Genomic DNA, 17,887 nt, shown 5'->3' on the forward strand with positions numbered 1-17,887 from the left:
ATTCATCCGCTGCCATCACCTCATATTTCAGCATGATAATGCATGGCCCCATGTCACAATTCCTGGAAGCTGAAAATGTTCCATTTCTTCAATGGCCTGCATGCTCACCAGACATGTCACCCATTGAGCATGTTTGGGATGCTCTGGATAAACGTGTACGACAGCGTGTTCTAGTTCACGCTAATATCCAGCAACTTCGCACAGCCATTGAAGAGGACTGGGACAACATTTCACTGGCCACAATCAACAGCCTGATCAATTCTGTCTTGCTGCATGAGGCAATTGTGTTCACACCAGATGCTGACTAGTTTTCTGATTCATGTCCTTTTTAAGGTACTGTATCTGTGACCAACAGATGCATGTCTGTATTCCCAGTCATGTGAAACCCATAGATTTGGGCCTAATCCATTTTTTTTTTTTTATTGACTGATTTCCTTATGAACTGTAACTCATTAAAATTGTTGCATGTTGCGTTTATATCAACGATCACTGCATCATAAAAGACAGTATATTTGAAAATAAAACTCTTCCCTTTGTGAGAAAATAGATTTTCCTTGAAAATAAACAAAATAACCATAATAAAAATTTAAAAAACAAGAACAATTCTCGAAGTCAAATAAACACAACTTTCAAGCAACTGGTTTCACAAGCAATTAGAAAAGTATGTGTGTTATCATCTCAGTTTACAACACCAAACATTAACATACCAATGGTGAAAGGCCATTTTGTGAAAAACAAGGCAATGACTTTACTCATAGTGCACACACACATCTATGCATTTAGATGGCCATAGCCATATGCACTACACATGGGAAAACAAACTTCTTTGTCTCTTAACAGGAGCCATTACATTTTGTCTAGCAGTCTGTATACAACCAATAAAGCACATTCACAAAAGTAACCTATGTAGCCATCACAAATGGATATATACTGCACAGGAGGCAAATGAGTGAAGAACGGCTCATAAAAATGGCTGGAACAGCGCAAATTGAACTGGAAACCATCTTTGATGTATTTGATGCCGTTCCACATATTCCTCTCCAGTCATTAACACAAACCCGTTCTCCCAATTAAGGTGGCACTAACCTCCTGTGATATACTGAAAAAAATATAAACGCTACATGCAAGAATTTCAAAGATTTTACTGAGTTACAGTTAATTTAAGAAAATCTGTGAATTTAAATAAATTCATTAGGCCCCATCTATGGATTTCACATGACTGGGCAGCGGTGCAGTCTGGGAGTGCATAGGCCCACACACTTGGCAGTCAGGCCCACCCACTATGTGGAGGTCCTGAGCTAGCGTGGTTACATATGGTCTGCGGTTGAGAGGTTCGTTGAACGCGCTGCCAAATTCCCTAAAACAACATTGGAGGCAGCTTATGTTAGAGAAATTAACATTTAAATGTTCTGGCAACAGCTCTGGTGGACATTCCTGCTGTCAGCATGCCAATTGCATGCTCCCTCAACTTGAGACATCTGTGGCATTGTGTTGTGTGACAAAAATGCACATTTTAAAGTGGCTTTTTATGTCCCCAGCACAAGGTGCACCTGTGTAATGATCAAGCTGTTTAATCAGCTTCTTGATATGCCACTCCTGTCAGGTGGATGGATTATATTAGCAAAGAAATGCTCACTAACAGGGATGTAAACAACTTTGTGCACAAAATTTGAGAGAAATCAGCTTTTTGTGTGTATGGAAAATGAGATTTTTAATTTCAGCTCATGAAACATGGGACCAACACATTACATGTTGCGTTTTATATTTTTGTTCAGTGTAGAAAGTATTGATTTGTAAAGGAAGAAATGATTAACACGTCATCGTAAAATAATCAACATCCTAAGTTTTAGGAGAAAGCTCCAAATCGATCCTATGCGGCAAGTAGAATCGAGACGGTCTGCCTCTCCCCAAATCCCAACATCTCAGCTATAGTCTCTTGCATATTGCTAAATAATCTTTGTCAGATAAACATTTTGATACGGTAATTGCATAGTCTTATTATGGGACGTATGTGAGGTGTATATAATTGTTTAACAAGTCACATAATAAGTTGCATGGACACCCTCTGTGTGTAATAAGTGTTTAACAGGATTTTTGAATGACTACCTTATCTCTCAGTGAAAAGAAGGAAGCCTGTAAAGAATAAAAAATATTTCAAAACATGCATCCTGTTTGCAACAAAACACAAAAGCAATACTGCAAACAAATTGGCAAAGCAATTCACTTTTTGTCCTGAATACAAAGTGTTATGTTTGGGGCAAATCCAATACAACCCATTATTGAGTACCACTCTCCATATTTTCAAGCATAGTGGTGGCTGCATCATGTTATGGGTATACTTGTAATCATTAAGGACTGGGGATATTTTCAGGATAGAAAAGAAACAGAATGGAACTAAGCACATGCTAAATCCTAGAGGAAAATCTGGTTCAGTCTGCTTTCCACCAGACACTGAGAGATTAATTTAACTTTCAAATAACCTAAAACACAAGGCCAAATCTACGCTGGAGTTGCTTACCAAGAAGACACTGAATGTTCCTGAGTGGCCGAGTTACAGTTATGATTTACAGTGCATTCGGAAAGTATTCAGACCCCTTAACTTTTTCCACATTTTGTTACAGCCTTATTTTACAATTCATGAAATTGTTCGGCATCAATCTACACACAATAACCCATAATGACGAAGCAAAACATGATTTTTTTTGGTGCAAATTTATATATAAAAAAAAAACATACCTTATTTACACAAGTATTCAGATGCTTTACTCAGTACTTTGTTGAGGCACCTTTGGCTGTGATAACAGCATCAAGTCTAATTGGGTATGACGCTACAAGCTTGGTAGACCTGTATTTGGGGAGTTTTTCCCATTCTGCTCTGTCAGGTTGGATGGGGAGCGTTGCTGCAGAGCTATTTTTCAGGTTTCTCCAGAAATGTTCAAGTCCGGAGGCAGTGGTTTGTGCTCCAAAGTGGCGCAGCGGTCTAAAGCACTGCATCTACCTGCTGGAGGTGTCGCTACAGACCCTGGTTCGATCCCGGGCTGTATCACAACCGACCGTGATCGGGAGTCTCATATGGCGGCGCACAATTGGCTTAGCGTCGTCCGGGTTAGGGGAGGGTTTGTCCGGGGTAGGCAGTTGTAAATAAGAATTTGTTCTTAATTAGCTGACTTGCCTAGTTAAATAAAGGTGGAATAAAAATAAACATCTGCCAGCTATTTTGCAGATCTTTGGCAGCATTGTTGCGAGGGTGTTCACTCCCATCGGGTCTTTATGTGTACCTCAAATATATAAGACAAAATAACGTTAGCTAATAGTTAGGCCGACATACAGTTGAAGTCGGAAGTTTACATACACTTGGGTTGGAGTCATTAAAACTCGTTTTTCAACAACTCCACAAATCTCTTGTTAACAAACTATAGTTTTGGCAAGTCGGTTAGAACATCTACATTGACCTCAGAAAATAATTTGTAGACCTCCACAAGTCTGGTTCATCCTTGGGAGCAATTTCCAAACGCCTGAAGGTACCACGTTCATCTGTACAAACAATAGTACGCAAGTATAAACACCATGGGACCACGCAGCCGTCATACCGCACAGGAAGGAGACGCGTTCTGTTTTCTAGAGATGAACGTACTTTTGTACGAAAAGTACAAATCAATCCCAGAACAACAGCAAAGGACCTTGTGAAGATGTTGCAGGAAACAAGTACAAAAGTATCTATATCCACAGTAAAACAAGTCCTATATTGACATAACCTGAAAGGCCGCTCAGCAAGGAAGAAGCCACTGCTCCAAACCTGCCATAAAAAAGCCAGACTACGATTTGCAACTACAAAGATCATACTTTTCGAGAAATGTCCTCTGGTTTGATGAAACAAAAATAGAACTGTTTGGCCTTAATGACTATTGTTATGTTTGGAGGAAAAATGGGGATGCTTGCAAGCCGAAGAACACCATCCCAACGGTGAAGCACGGGCGTGGCAGCGCTTTGCTGCAGGAGAGACTGGTGCACTTCACACAATAGATGGCATCATGAGGGAGGAAAATTATGTGGATATACTGAAGCAACGTCTCAAGACGTTAGTCAGGAAGTTAAAGCTTGGTCACAAATGGGTCTTCTAAATGGACAATGACCCCAAGCATACTTCAAAAGTTGTGGCAAAATGGCTTAAGGACAACAAAGTCAAGGTATTGGAGTGGCCATCACAAAGCCCTGACCTCAATCCCATAGAGAATTTGTGGGCATAACTAAAAATGCTTGTGCGAGCAATGAGGCCTACAAACCTGACTCAGTTACACCAGCTCTGTCAGGAGGAATGGGCCAGAATTTACCCAACTTATTGTGGGAAGCTTGTGGAAGGCTACCCAAAACATTTGACCCAAGTTAAACAATTTAAAGGCTACCAAATATTAATTGAGTGTATGTAAACTTCTGAAACTCTGGGAATGTGATGAAAGAAAGAAATGCTGAAATAAATAAATTATTCTCTCTACTATTATTCTGACATTTCACATTCTTCAAATAAAGTGGTGATCCTAACTGACCTAAGACAAGGAATATTTACATGGATTAAATGTCAGGAATTGTGAAAAACTTAGTATAAATGTATTTGGCTAAGGTGTATGTAAACTTCCGACTTCAACTGTAGCTACCGGTTATATTGTCAGGGTACATTAGGATTTAGCTAGATTGCTAACATTTACATACCATATGTATCCTTTCACTCGTGGTCAGCGTTGTCGTGCCCCTCTTTCCTCAACTGTTTTAATTACGCCGACAGACACATTGTTGCTCGTTTTGAATTTGGTGTCCTTCTCTTCTACATCGACATGTCAAACTATTGTTGATGTAGCCATTTTTTCGAGGTGAAGATGATAAAAAGGTGAAAAGGCTAAACGTCATAGTCATGGTATACTGTCTCACATACACAGGGCTACATGTTGTTTTAGCCAATCAGCATCCAGTGTCCAAACTTCCTGGTTTGTAATGAAGATTATACCATGGGCCTCTGCATCTCAGAGACCGAACACAGTAAGTAGTAATTACTGTTGTCATGACTCATTCTCCTTGGTGAGGATCAAAGTTGCCGAATCAGCTAGGCCAATAGCCAAACTATCTTTCAGCCATCTCTCTCTCCTGGGGGAGTTGGCCCAGTTTTATGACTTAACAGCTGCTTGTAAAATTGAGAGAAATTCCTCTTTCTTGGTCTCTAGTTTGGGAGAATGGAATGTCTGAGTGTTATAGAGAGACTCTTGCCCAAACAACTTCAACATCAAACATTGGACATTGAAACAATATTTCTAACAAAGAATGTTGGGAATGATGACGGATGGAATATGGGAAATTCATTTCTATTTTGGGATGTCATTAAAATGATCAGAAAGACGTTATAACGGAAACATTGTAACTTAAGATATTTCACAATGTATATATCAGATTTACATCTAAATGTTGTAAAACTTATATGATTAAATATGTGTATATTTGTGAAAAGATAGCAATGTGATTTTAGCCTTCTAAATTAGAAGTTTTTCTTGCAAAACCTGTGCTAGCAAGTAGCCATGCCCAAGTTTGCTCAGTGTTAGTGTCAACATGATGGAACCGCCTTTTAGGCCAGAGTGCTTAAAAGGACTCGTAACAAAATGTACATGAGACCAAGCAGGCGGACGGTGTAAGCCGGACACCACGAATGGTTAGACTCTACCAGACCAGACAGCATGGAGCGGTGGCTACACGGCTGAAAATGGTGAGACCGGAGAACTTGAGGATGTGGTCCACACTTTGAAATGGTTAAAACTACAAGACCAGAAGAAGGTGAAGACAAGACCAAACATTCTCAGTCGGCATCTGGGTATTGTGAAGCTGTCTAGGACAATTGACCAAGACGGGAGGGAAGAACATCTCCCTCTCACCACCGTGTGATACACCTCTGATGGATCCATTCTAACGAACACTCCAGAACAAAAGAAGCCTACAACTAAGAAGGACATTGACCTCTGGTGGACAACCAGAGACTTACATCAAACTACTCCTCATAGACGGGAGCTACTCCCCATAAACGGATCGAGTGGTTTCAACAGAGAGACGATAAAGACATTTACGCGTAAATATATGTTGCATTTCTAATCCGAATGAGAGGCTGTTAGGGTGCTAAATATTCATATTTACAGTGTGTGCAGTTTCCAAATGTATGTACGATAACTCCACTCTCTGTCTCTCCCGCTCTTGATCTTTCACCACCCCTTTCCATTGTGTAACAAGCCGTCATATCGGGTTAGTCCACTAGGAAACTTTCATATGCATTATGTTAGTTATCAATAACCTATAGCATGTGTGTTTATGTATTTCTGTGTGATTAGTTAGTTAGTAATTAAACCAATTTGTGTATCGCTGATTCATCACTTAGGTTTGGGTTCGTGCAGATTTACGAGGTCAACAACGTTCTGAATGAGACTGATATAAGCAAATGATTGATTGATGACTGGTATGATAATATATTCTTGAGTTAATTTGGGAAATGGTAACTCATAAAATAAACTTTTCCCGTGGTGCCCCAAATTGTTACATCTTAATCGAGTAATAATTAAATGCAGTAGGTAATTATTCGATAAATAGTAGTCATCACATTGTCACGTCACGACACTGTTTGGCCTTTGAAATGCAGAGGTCTGCCCTGTGCTTCATTATATAGCTAGAAAACTCCTGATAACTCCTGGAGGATAAGTATAATTTTTTGTCTTTATCTGTTGTGGTCTAGTACTGTCTTTTTGATAGCTAGGTCGATCTACTTTAAGTGCTTCCTGTCTTCCCAGTGTCCAACTTTGGTGTGTGGACTGCTCATAATTTGCAGATAGTTGTTGACACATCAACCAGGATTAAGGAGCAGGGAAATGTGTGATTTCTTTGTATTGGAGGGGGAGTGGTTTCACCTCTAGGCAATCGGCAATTAGTATAGGGTGTGCTCTCCACCTCTGCTTGGCAATTAGCTATTAGTGTTAGTTATTCAGTCTCCCCTGGTTCCTCAGCAGCAGCTGTAAGCGGCGGTTGTGTTAGTGGCGGTTTTGTCGCAAACTTAAGACCGTCGCATCTTACATAGTTATTTTTGTAATCAAATTTTATTGGTCATACAGTGGCTTGCGAAAGTATTTACCCCCCTTGGCATTTTTACCTATTTTGTTGACTTACAACCTGAATTAAAATATATTTTTTTGAGGGTTTGTATCATTTTATTTTGTAGCAATTACAGCTGCAAGTCTCTTGGGGTATGTCTCTATAAGCTTGGAACATCTAGCCACTGGGGTTTTTACCCATTATTCAAGGCAAAACTGCTCCAGCTCCTTCAAGTTGGATGGGTTCCGCTGGTGTACAGCAATCGTTAAGTCATACCACAGATTCTCAATTGGATTGAGGTCTGGGCTTTGACTAGGCCATTCCAAGACATTTAAATGTTTCCCCTTAAACCACTCGAGTGTTGCTTTAGCAGTATGCTTAAGGTCATTGTCCTACTGGAAGGTGAACCTCCGTCCCAGTCTGAAATCCCTGGAAGGCTGAAACAGGTTTCCCCTCAAGAATTTACCTGTATCATTCCTTCAATTCTGACCAGTTTCCCAGTCCCTGCTGATGGAAAAACATTCCCACAGCATGATGCTGCCACCACTATGCTTCACTGTGGGGATGTTGTTCTCGGGGTGATGAGGTGTTGGGTTTGCGCCAGACAGCGTTTTCCTTGATGGCCAAAAAACTACAGTTTAGTCTCATCTGACCAGACTACCTTCTTCCATATGTTTGGGGAGTCTCCCACACGCCTTTTGGTGAACACCAAACGTGTTTGCTTATTTTTTTATTTAAGCAATGTCTTTTTTCTGGCCACTCTTCTGTAAAGCCCAGCTCTGTGTAGTGTACGGCTTAAAGTGGTCCTATGGACAGATACTCTAATCTCCGCTGTGGAGCTTTGCAGCTCCTTCAGGGTTATCTTTGGTCTCTTTGTTTCCTCTCTGATTTAATGCCCTCCTTGCCTGGTCTGTGAGTTTTGGTGGGCGGCCCTCTCTTGGCAGGTTTGTTGTGGTGCCATATTCTTTTAATCTATTTTTTTATAATGGATTTAATGGTGCTCTGTGGGATGTTCAAAGTTTCGGATATTTTTTTTATAACTCAAACCTGATCTGTACTTCTCCACAACCTTGTCCCTGACCTGTTTGGAGAGCTCCTTCGTCTTCATGGTGCCGCTTGCTTGGTGGTGCCCCTTGCTTAATGGTGTTGCAGACTCTGGGGCCTTTCAGACCAGGCTTGTGTATATATATATATACTGAGAACATGACAGAACGTGACAGATAATGTGACACTTAGATTGCACACAGGTGGACTTTAACTAATTATGTGACTTCTGAAGGTAACTGGTTGCACCAGATCTTATTTAGAGGCTTCATAGCAAAGGGGGTGTATGCATTTATTTATTTAACATTTTTTGAAACAAGTTTTTTTTTTTCATTTCACTTGAGCAATTTGTACTATTTTGTGTATGTCCATTACATGAAATCCAAATAAAAATCTATTTAAATTATAGGTTGTAACGCAACAAAATAGTAAAAACGCCAAGGGGGATGAATACTTTTGCAAGGCACTGTATACACATATTTAGCAGAAGTTATTGCGGATGTAATGAAATACTTGTGTTCCTAGCTCCAACAGTGCAGTAGTATCTAATAATTCACAACAACACATCTAAAGGTAAAATAATGTAATTAAAAAATATATAAATATTAGGACAAGCAATGTCTGATTGTCATTGACTAAAATACAGTATATACATATGAAATGAGTAAAACCATATGTAAACATGATTAAAGTGACTAGTGTTCCATTTAGTGACCAGTGATCCCATGTACATAGGGCAGCAGCCTCTAAGCTACAGGGTTGAGTAACCGGGTGGTAGCCGGCTAGTTATGTCTATTTAACAGTCTGATGGCCATGAGATAGAACTTGTTTTTCAATCTCTCTGTCCCAGCTTTGATGCACCTGTTGCATTCTGGATGATAGCGGGGTGAACAGGACGTGGCTCAGGTTTCCTTGATGATCTTTTTGGCCTTCCTGTGACATCGTGTGCTGTTGGTGTCCTGGAGGGCAGGCAGTGTGATGCGTTGGGCAGGACGCACCACCCTCTGGAGAGCCCTGCGGTTGCGGGTGGTGCAGTTGCCGTACCAGGAGGTGCTACTGCCCGACAGGATGCTCTCAATTGTACATCTGTCAAAGATTGTGAGGGTCTTAGGGGTCAAGCCGAATTTCTTCAGCCTCCTGATGTTAAAGAGGCCCTGTTGCTCCGCCTTCACCACACTTTCTGTGTGGGTGTACCATTTCAGATTGTCAGGGATGTGTACGCCAAGGAACTTCAAGCTTTTCACCTTCTCCACTGCGGTCCCGTCAATGTGAATAGCTCCAATAGCTCTCTATCCTGAAGTCCACGAGCAGCTCCTTTGTTTTGTTGACGTTGAGGGATAGGTTATTTTCCTGGCACCACTCCGCCAGGGCCCTCAGCCTACAGGGAGGAGGTGTCTCATCATTGTTGGTAATCAGGCCTACTACTGTTGTATCGTCTGCAAACTTGATGATTCAGTTGGCCATACAGTCATGGGTGAACAGGGAGTACAGGAAGGGGCTGAGCACGCACCCTTGTGGGGCCCCTGTGTTGATGATCAGCGTAGTGGAGGTGTTGTTTCCTACTTTCACCACCTGGGGGTGGCCTGTCAAAGTCCAGGACCCAGTTGCACAGGGCGGGGTTCAGACCCAAGGCCCCAAGCTTAATGATGAGCTTGGAGGGTACTATAGTGTGTGTTGAAGGCTGAGCTATAGTCAATGAACAGCATTCTTACATAGGTATTCCTCTTGTCCAGATGGGATAGGGCAGTGTGTGCAGAGCAATGGCGATTGCATCATCTGTGGATCTATTGGGGCGGTATGCAAATTTAAGTGGGTCTAGGGTTTCAGGTAAGGTGGAGGTGATATGATAATTAACTAGCCTCTCAAAGCACTTCATTATGACAGAAGTGAGTGCTCCGGGGTGATAAACTAAATTACTAGTTACCTTTGCTTTCTTGGGTACAGGAACAATGGTGGACATCTTGAAGCAAGTGGGGACAGCAGACTGGGATAGGGAGAGAGATTGACTATGTCCGTAAACACTCCAGCCAGCTGGTCTGCGCATGCTCTGAGGACGCGGCTAGGGATTCCGTCTGGGCCGGGGGTTAATCCTGCCGCTTTGTCAGATTTCAAAAAGGCTTTACGGCGAAAGCATACCATGCGATTATCTGAGGACAGTGCCCCATGTACAAAAGCATTAAAAACATTTTCCAAACCAGCAGAGGCGTCACAAAAGTCAGAAATAGAGATAAAATAAATCACTTACCTTTGAAGATCTTCCTCTGTTTGCAATCCCAAGGGTCCCAGCTACATAACAAATGGTCGTTTTGTTAGATAAAGTCCTTTATATCCCAAAAAAGTGAGTTTAGTTGGCACGCTTGATTCAGTAATCCACCTGTTCCCCTCGTTCAAAATGCACACAAAGGAATAAACCATTAAACTTCGTCCAAACAAGTCAAACAACGTTTCTAAGCAAGCCTCAGGTACCCTAATATGTAAATAAATGATACAATTTAAGACGGATAATAGAATGTTCATTACTGGAGATAAATAACGAAGTGCGGTCCCTCATCCACATGCGCCACAAGACTACAGTCAAAATGAGAGCCACCTGGAAAAACTACAAATTCTTGCTCATTTTTCAAACAACAAGCCTGAAACCCTTTCTAAAGACTGTTGACATCTAGTGGAAGCCATAGGGACTGCAATCTGGGAGGATTTCCTTTGATTTTCCCATAGACAGCCATTTCAGTGGGTGGTGACCTCAAACAAACAAACAAAATCCGGATAGATTCTCCTCGGGTTTTCGCCTGCCATATCAGTTTTGTTATACACAGACATTATTTTAACAGTTTTAGAAAACACTCGGAAGTTTCTATCCAATACTACCAATTTATATGCATATCCTAGCTTCTGGGCCTGAGTAACAGGCAGTTTACTTTGGGCACCTCAGTCATCCGAACTTCCGAATACTGCCCTCTATCCCTAAGAAGTTAAGTCTTAAATGTCTTACTCACGTCAGCCACGGAGAACGAGAGCCCACAGTCCTTGGGAGCTTGCCTCATCGTTCGCACTGTATTATCCTTAAAAGCGGGCAAAGAAGGTGTTTAGCTTGTCTGGGAGCAAGACGTCGGAGTCCGCAACGTGGCTTGTTTTCCCTTTGTAATCATTGATGGTCTGTAGACCCTGCCACAAACGTCTCGTGTCTAAGCCGTTGAAATGCGACTGTTACACTGTTTGTGTTCAACCGTATTCCCAGTCACCTTGCCGTGGTTAAATGAGATGGTTCAGGCTTTCAATTTTGCGCTAATGCTGACATTTATCCAAGGCTTTTGGTTTGGGTAGGTTTTAATAGTCACAGTGGGAACAACATCCCCTATACACTTCCTGATGAACTCAGTCACCGTGTCAGTGTATACGTCAATGTTATTCTCAGAGGCAACCTGGAACATATCCCAGTTCCCGTGATCAAAACAATCTTGAAGCATGGATTCTGATTGGTCAGACCAGCGTTGAATAGTCCTTAGAACGGGTACTTCCTGTTTGAGTTTCTGCCTATAGGAAGGGAGGAGCAAAATTGGGGAGAAAAAAGGGGTAAAAGGGTTAAAAAATATATATATATTTTGTAGTTATTCAATAAATAAACACACTCAGTAATTGATTAGACATACAGGGATGAGTTAAAATTGCAGTAAAAAATACCTCATGGAGGCTTTAAAGATATATGTGGGGTTTTGGTAATTTTACATTTTAGTAGACGCTCTTATCCAGAGCGACTTACAGTAGTGAATGCATACCTTTCATTTCATACATTTTTAATTTTTTTCTGTGCTGGCCCCCCGTGGGAATCGAACCCACAACCCTGGCGTTGCAAACACCATGCTCTACCAACTGAGCTACAGGGAAGGCACTGACCTACAGGGATGAATGAAATGAAATGAAATGACACTAGGCAAAGTTTCTTAAACTTACAGAAGGCAAATCATTTCTCCAAAACTAACGATTGGGTGTTGATATTGTTTGGCACGGGTTTATACTTCAATGTTATTGTGTTTAATATGCATTTCTAATACATTTTAATACTGTCTGGTAGATGTTGTCTTAGATCAAAGCCTTTACTTATTCCTATTTTCTAAAATGGAAAATGGTTGGAAAATTTATATATGCCTTAATTTACCCAAAATATAGACTCTGGGTGTCAAATGAAAGCAAAATCTGATATTATATGTTGGTCCTCATGGGTCATTTACGTGTAAATGCCATTTGTCTATTTATTGGTAATATTCAATTTAGTTAACATTGTGTTTTACTAGAGACTGCTACCTAATGAAAGATTTGATGGCAAGGCAAGTTTATCCAGATGCTGTGTTTGTATAGAAATGTAATGGTATGTAATGGTATGTATAGTCTGTTAGCTAGGAGGCAAGGGTCTGACATATCAATGCAAATGAAGAAAATACTAACTTAAAAGGCCTCTTTAGACTATTGACATGCACCCCAAATGAAGTCTTCCATACCTGTCATCCTGTGATGTCATAGGGCCTGAGAGCGGTAGGAAAGACGGTAATCTCGACGAAGCAACCTTCTGCTCCCCACAGGGGATTGTCATCAAAGGAGATACTGTCTTTGTGGCCGACACTGAAAACCATCTGATCAGAAAGGTAAGAAAGAGGCTGCCCAATTATGGTCTTTTGCCTTTTTATTGGCAAAAGATCTGATTTGGTCAAAATACCAATAAATGGGATCCTAAGTACTTCCAAATAGAACCTCCTCAGACTCTTTTAATCTTTATTACTGTCCAATCTCTCACTCGCTCTCAGATTGACTTGTTGGAGGGACAGGTCAGCACCCTAGCAGGAGTGGGATTTCAAGGCACAGACATGGAGGGAGGGGCCATGGGACCCCAGCAGCCTATCAGCTCACCCTGGGATGTGGCCCTTGGGACTGCAGGTAAGTCTAGAGCCAACTTACTGCTAGGTCTCTACTTAGAATGGATTTCAATTGATCCAACTTGGGGTGACTAAGTACCAAATTAAATACAACAGATTCAGAACCACTGGGTCTATACTTGCAAACATTAGGTACTTTTTTTCCATCTCAAAATGCGCATCAACCAATCACAATCATTGGACATATTTGCACATGATAAAATGCTACATGTTAGCTGTTCCCATTACATAACCTGGCTCATTTAGCCTTATGCTAACCTGACCAGGTGGCAGCGATTATGTCTGGTAACACATTATGGATAATTTAATTGCAAATGTGGACGTGATCAAATACCTTTTAATGAAAATGGCCTCAACAGAAGTCAAACGGCACGATATGCTATTCAAAGTTACTAAAACGCGCCAAATTTCAACTGAACCAATAGCACATAGCCAGGCTCCAGGTACTGGAGTAAGTACTGTGAAATGTACAATTATATTTATTGTGGTAGTGTGTTGCGAAAGGAAGTGCAGCCAAACCTTGTAAATGGAGATTACAAATATATTTAATGAGGAGCCGACACAGGCTATTGCTACAGGTTAACGTTAGTGGTACCGGAGCGACACGCCACCACTTCTTAGAATGGTGCTTGTTTAATAAAGTTTAGATCAAAACTGAATCAATGTCTAGCAATATCACTTAATGATTCATTAGTATTCTACATAGGCCTAACATACCGAATACAATAGTATAATGTTACTGTTAGAACAAAAACACCACTTAGGCTATCTGTTATACTTACATGTACTACGTTTCATATACTTTATTATAATCATCCACTTTGTCACATTGTGTTATTTGAATTGCGCATCCACGACTAGCAGTGAACAGTTTTTACTCCCTTAATAAAAAAGCTTGAAGCGAGGGGGGCCTCAAACCCACTGTTTCTGTGTCATGAAGACTCAGTCAACCGGTTTAGCGGTATGCCACCTGTCAATGATTTATAATGGCCGTATATGACAGCTATTTGACAAGATGTAATATATACTGCTCAAAAAAATAAAGGGAACACTAAAATAACACTTCCTAGATCTGAATGAATGAAATAATCTTATTAAATACTTTTTCTTTACATAGTTGAATGTGCTGACAACAAAATCACACAAAATAATCAATGGAAATCCAATTTATCAACCCATGGAGGTCTGGATTTGGAGTCACACTCAATATTAAAGTGGAAAACCACACTACAGGCTGATCCAACTTTGATGTAATGTCCTTAAAAACAAGTCAAAATGAGGCTCAGTAGTGTGTGTGGCCTCCACGTGCCTGTATGACCTCCCTACAACGCCTGGGCATGCTCCTGATGAGGTGGCGGATGGTCTCCTGAGGGATCTCCTCCCAGACTTGGACTAAAGCATCCGCCAACTCCTGGACAGTCTGTGGTGCAACGTGCCGTTGGTGGATGGAACGAGACATGATGTCCCAGATGTGCTCAATTGGATTCAGGTCTGAGGAACGGGTGGGCCACTCCATAGCATCAATGCCTACCTTTTGCAGGAACTGCTGACACTCCAGCCACATGAGGTCTAGCATTGTCTTGCATTAGGAGGAACCCAGGGCCAAACCGCACCAGCATATGGTCTCACAAGGGGTCTGAGGATCTCATCTCGGTACCTAATGGCAGTCAGGCTACCTCTGGCGAGCACATGGAGGGCTGTGCGGCCCCCCAAAGAAATGCCACCCCACACCATGACTGACCCACCGCCAAACCGGTCATGCTGGAGGATGTTGCAGGCAGCAGAATGTTCTCCACGGCGTCTCCAGACTCTGTCACGTCTGTCACATGTGCTCAGTGTGAACCTGCTTTCATCTGTGAAGAGCACAGGGTGCCAGTGGCGAATTTGCCAATCTTGGTGTTCTCTGGCAAATGCCAAACGTCCTGCACGGTGATGGGCTGTAAGCACAACCCCCACCTATGGACGTCGGGCCCTCATACCACCCTCATGGAGTCTGTTTCTGACCGTTTGAGCAGAGACATGCACATTTGTGGCCTGCTGGAGGTCATTTTGCAGGGTTCTGGCAGTGCTTCTCCTGCTCCTCCTTGCACAAAGGCAGAGGTAGCGGTCCTGCTGCTGGGTTGTTGCCCTCCTACGGCCTCCTCCACGTCTCCTGATGTACTGGCCTGTCTCCTGGTAGCGCCTCCATGCTCTGGACACTACGCTGACAGACACAGCAAACCTTCTTGCCACAGCTCGCATTGATGTGACATCCTGGATGAGCTGCACTACCTGAGCCACTTGTGTGGGTTGTAGACTCCGTCTCATGCTACCACTAGAGTGAAAGCACTGCCAGCATTCAAAAGTGACCAAAACATCAGCCAGGAAGCATAGGAACTGAGAAGGGGTCTGTGGTCACCACCTGCAGAACCACTCCTTTATTGGGGGTGTCTTGCTAATTGCCTATAATTTCCACCTGTTGTCTATTCCATTTGCACAACAGCATGTGAAATTTATTGTTAATCAGTGTTGCTTCCTAAGTGGACAGTTTGATTTCACAGAAGTGTGATTGACTTGGAGTTACATTGTGTTGTTTAAGTGTTCCCTTTATTTTTTTGAGCAGTGTATAAATGGAATATAATTGAACATTTTAGTTTCTCCATGCTTATCTCAGAGCAGCTATATATAACGATATTTCAGAGATGATTATTTTTTTTTTTTTAAACGACAGAAAGTGATTGTAATCTGAATAAAGGCCAAAATAATATTTATAAAGGCCAAAATATGGCCCTGCTAATAGCCATAACGACACTGTACAACGTGACCATGTGAATTTGAAATAGTATTTTCCATTAAGCAACAATTTGTTTACCTTCATTAGACAACTTTGTTCCAATATTTCTGTAATTCAGTGATATTTATTCCCATAGTAATTCGTTATGGATCCATAACTAAATGAACATCTGCATTTTGAAAGAGTATTTTTATCATTATTTTATTAACGAAAGCATAAAGATGCTGATGAAGAAATACAATACTGTACAGTATATGCTTTTACATTTGGATAATAAAGCATTTAAAGCATTTTGAAGATATAAGTCACCTGCATTTGTTTATTAGGCTACTGTGCAGTCTGACAAGTAAACATAGCCAACAATACATACTGTAGTAAAAATGGGAAAGTGCCTAATTCCTTACATAAGGGAGATCAGGCCATGTCCAGACTTTCTCGGTGACCTCAAGTACCTTCAATAATGGCTGTCCTAGAGAATGCGGGGCACGCGGGAGCCTGGGGTTCAATTCCCCGACGGAGCGGAAGGAGTAGGCTGTCCTTGTAAATGAGAATTTGTTCTTAACTGATTTGCCTAGTTAAATACAACGTGACAGTCGGGAGTACAGTACTGGGCTATTTAGCTAAAGAATCCAGTGTCCTGTGGGAGACCGGGGTTCAATTCCCCAACAGAGAGGAAGGAGTAGGCTGTCCTTGTAAATAATAATTTGACTTGCCTAGTTAAATGAAGGTTACACTAAGAGCATACCATTTCTACACCCTAATTTTCTAATTCTAGTCTAACCAATACCCACACAGAGATTAAGGGAAAATAAAAATCTCATGGTTTTATCAAGACCAGTCCCCATGCTTGTCTCAGAGCAGTGCGAAACGGTGCTAAAATAGTTTAGTTGTAGGCTATTGCTTCAAATCCTATTGCTTCTAACTTCAATATGCGTTTAAAATAAATTAGACCTACACCACTTTTAACATCACATTACTCAACACTAGTGAGACTCATGTCGCCTACGGTATATAAAAAATATGTGACTCTCGGCCAATAATTACGTATAGATGATATTTCTGTAATTCAGTGATATTTATTCCCATAGTAATTCATTATGGATCTATAACTAAATAAACATTGGCATTTTGAAAGAGTATTTTTATCATTATTTTATTAATGAATGCATAAAGATGCCATTATTAGTTACATTGTTTTAGTTTGAACGTGCAGACTGGCACTAAGAACAGAACAGTGGGAACGTTTCCCTAGTCAGCGCCATTATTGGTGCAATGCCCCTTAAATATTTTGGAGATTTCATTTTCAGATAACGTAAAATGAGCGAGGGGAAAAAGGCCATTCTTGAACATGTTGTGAGACAATATTACTAATTTGTAAATAAAGCCAGTTTGTTATTTTGAATTATTTATTTCTATTTTTAACCAAAAACCTACAGTCATCTCATGGGTCTCCCAGTCGAGGCCGGCACGGGTATTGAACCGTCATCTGTAGCAACACAGTTTGCACTGCAATGCATTGTCTTAGGTCATTGTGCCATTCAGGCGCTGAACAACGTAACCGTTCGGGAGTGGCCTACAGTACTTCAGTAATAGCAAAATAATCCTAATAAAATAATAAAAGCCTTAGTATAACAACAGTTTTAGTAAGTAATATTGAAGTCATGCACAATTATCAGTTTCTATATAGGTTTATGTTGCCCATTCATTGTCAGTTAGAGACACAGTAGGACCCAAAAGCATAATCAGTGCTCTAACTCCTCCTTGCGCTGGTCTGGAGCAATGAAGTGGTGACGCAGGTTACCGTATTAAACCACAAATTACCTCTAAAACCCTTAGCATAATCTCAAAACGTTTAAAGGTGGAACCACTACTCGTTCAAGGGTCTTTCTTTATTTTCACTATTTTCTTCATTAGAATAATAGTGAAAACATAAACTATGAAATGACACATATGGAATCATGTAGTAACCAAAAAAGTGTTAAACAAAGCAAAACACATTTTATATTTTGGATTCTTTAAATAGCCACCGTTT

At 41.1% G+C, this 17,887-nt stretch overlaps 1 protein-coding gene across 1 annotated transcript in view; it reads left to right on the forward strand.

Moving 5' to 3' along the window:
* nhlrc2 (NHL repeat containing 2) overlaps positions 1 to 17,887 on the forward strand; it is a 72,381-nt gene that overhangs the window by 16,816 nt on the left and 37,678 nt on the right. The window contains exons 5-6 of the mRNA XM_014157076.2: positions 12,673 to 12,794; positions 12,954 to 13,083. Of these exons, the coding sequence (XP_014012551.1) occupies positions 12,673 to 12,794; positions 12,954 to 13,083 (252 nt within the window). The remainder of the gene's footprint in view (positions 1 to 12,672; positions 12,795 to 12,953; positions 13,084 to 17,887) is intronic.

Source organism: Salmo salar, chromosome ssa19 (genome assembly GCF_905237065.1).
Source record: "Salmo salar chromosome ssa19, Ssal_v3.1, whole genome shotgun sequence".
Lineage (NCBI taxonomy): Eukaryota > Metazoa > Chordata > Actinopteri > Salmoniformes > Salmonidae > Salmo > Salmo salar.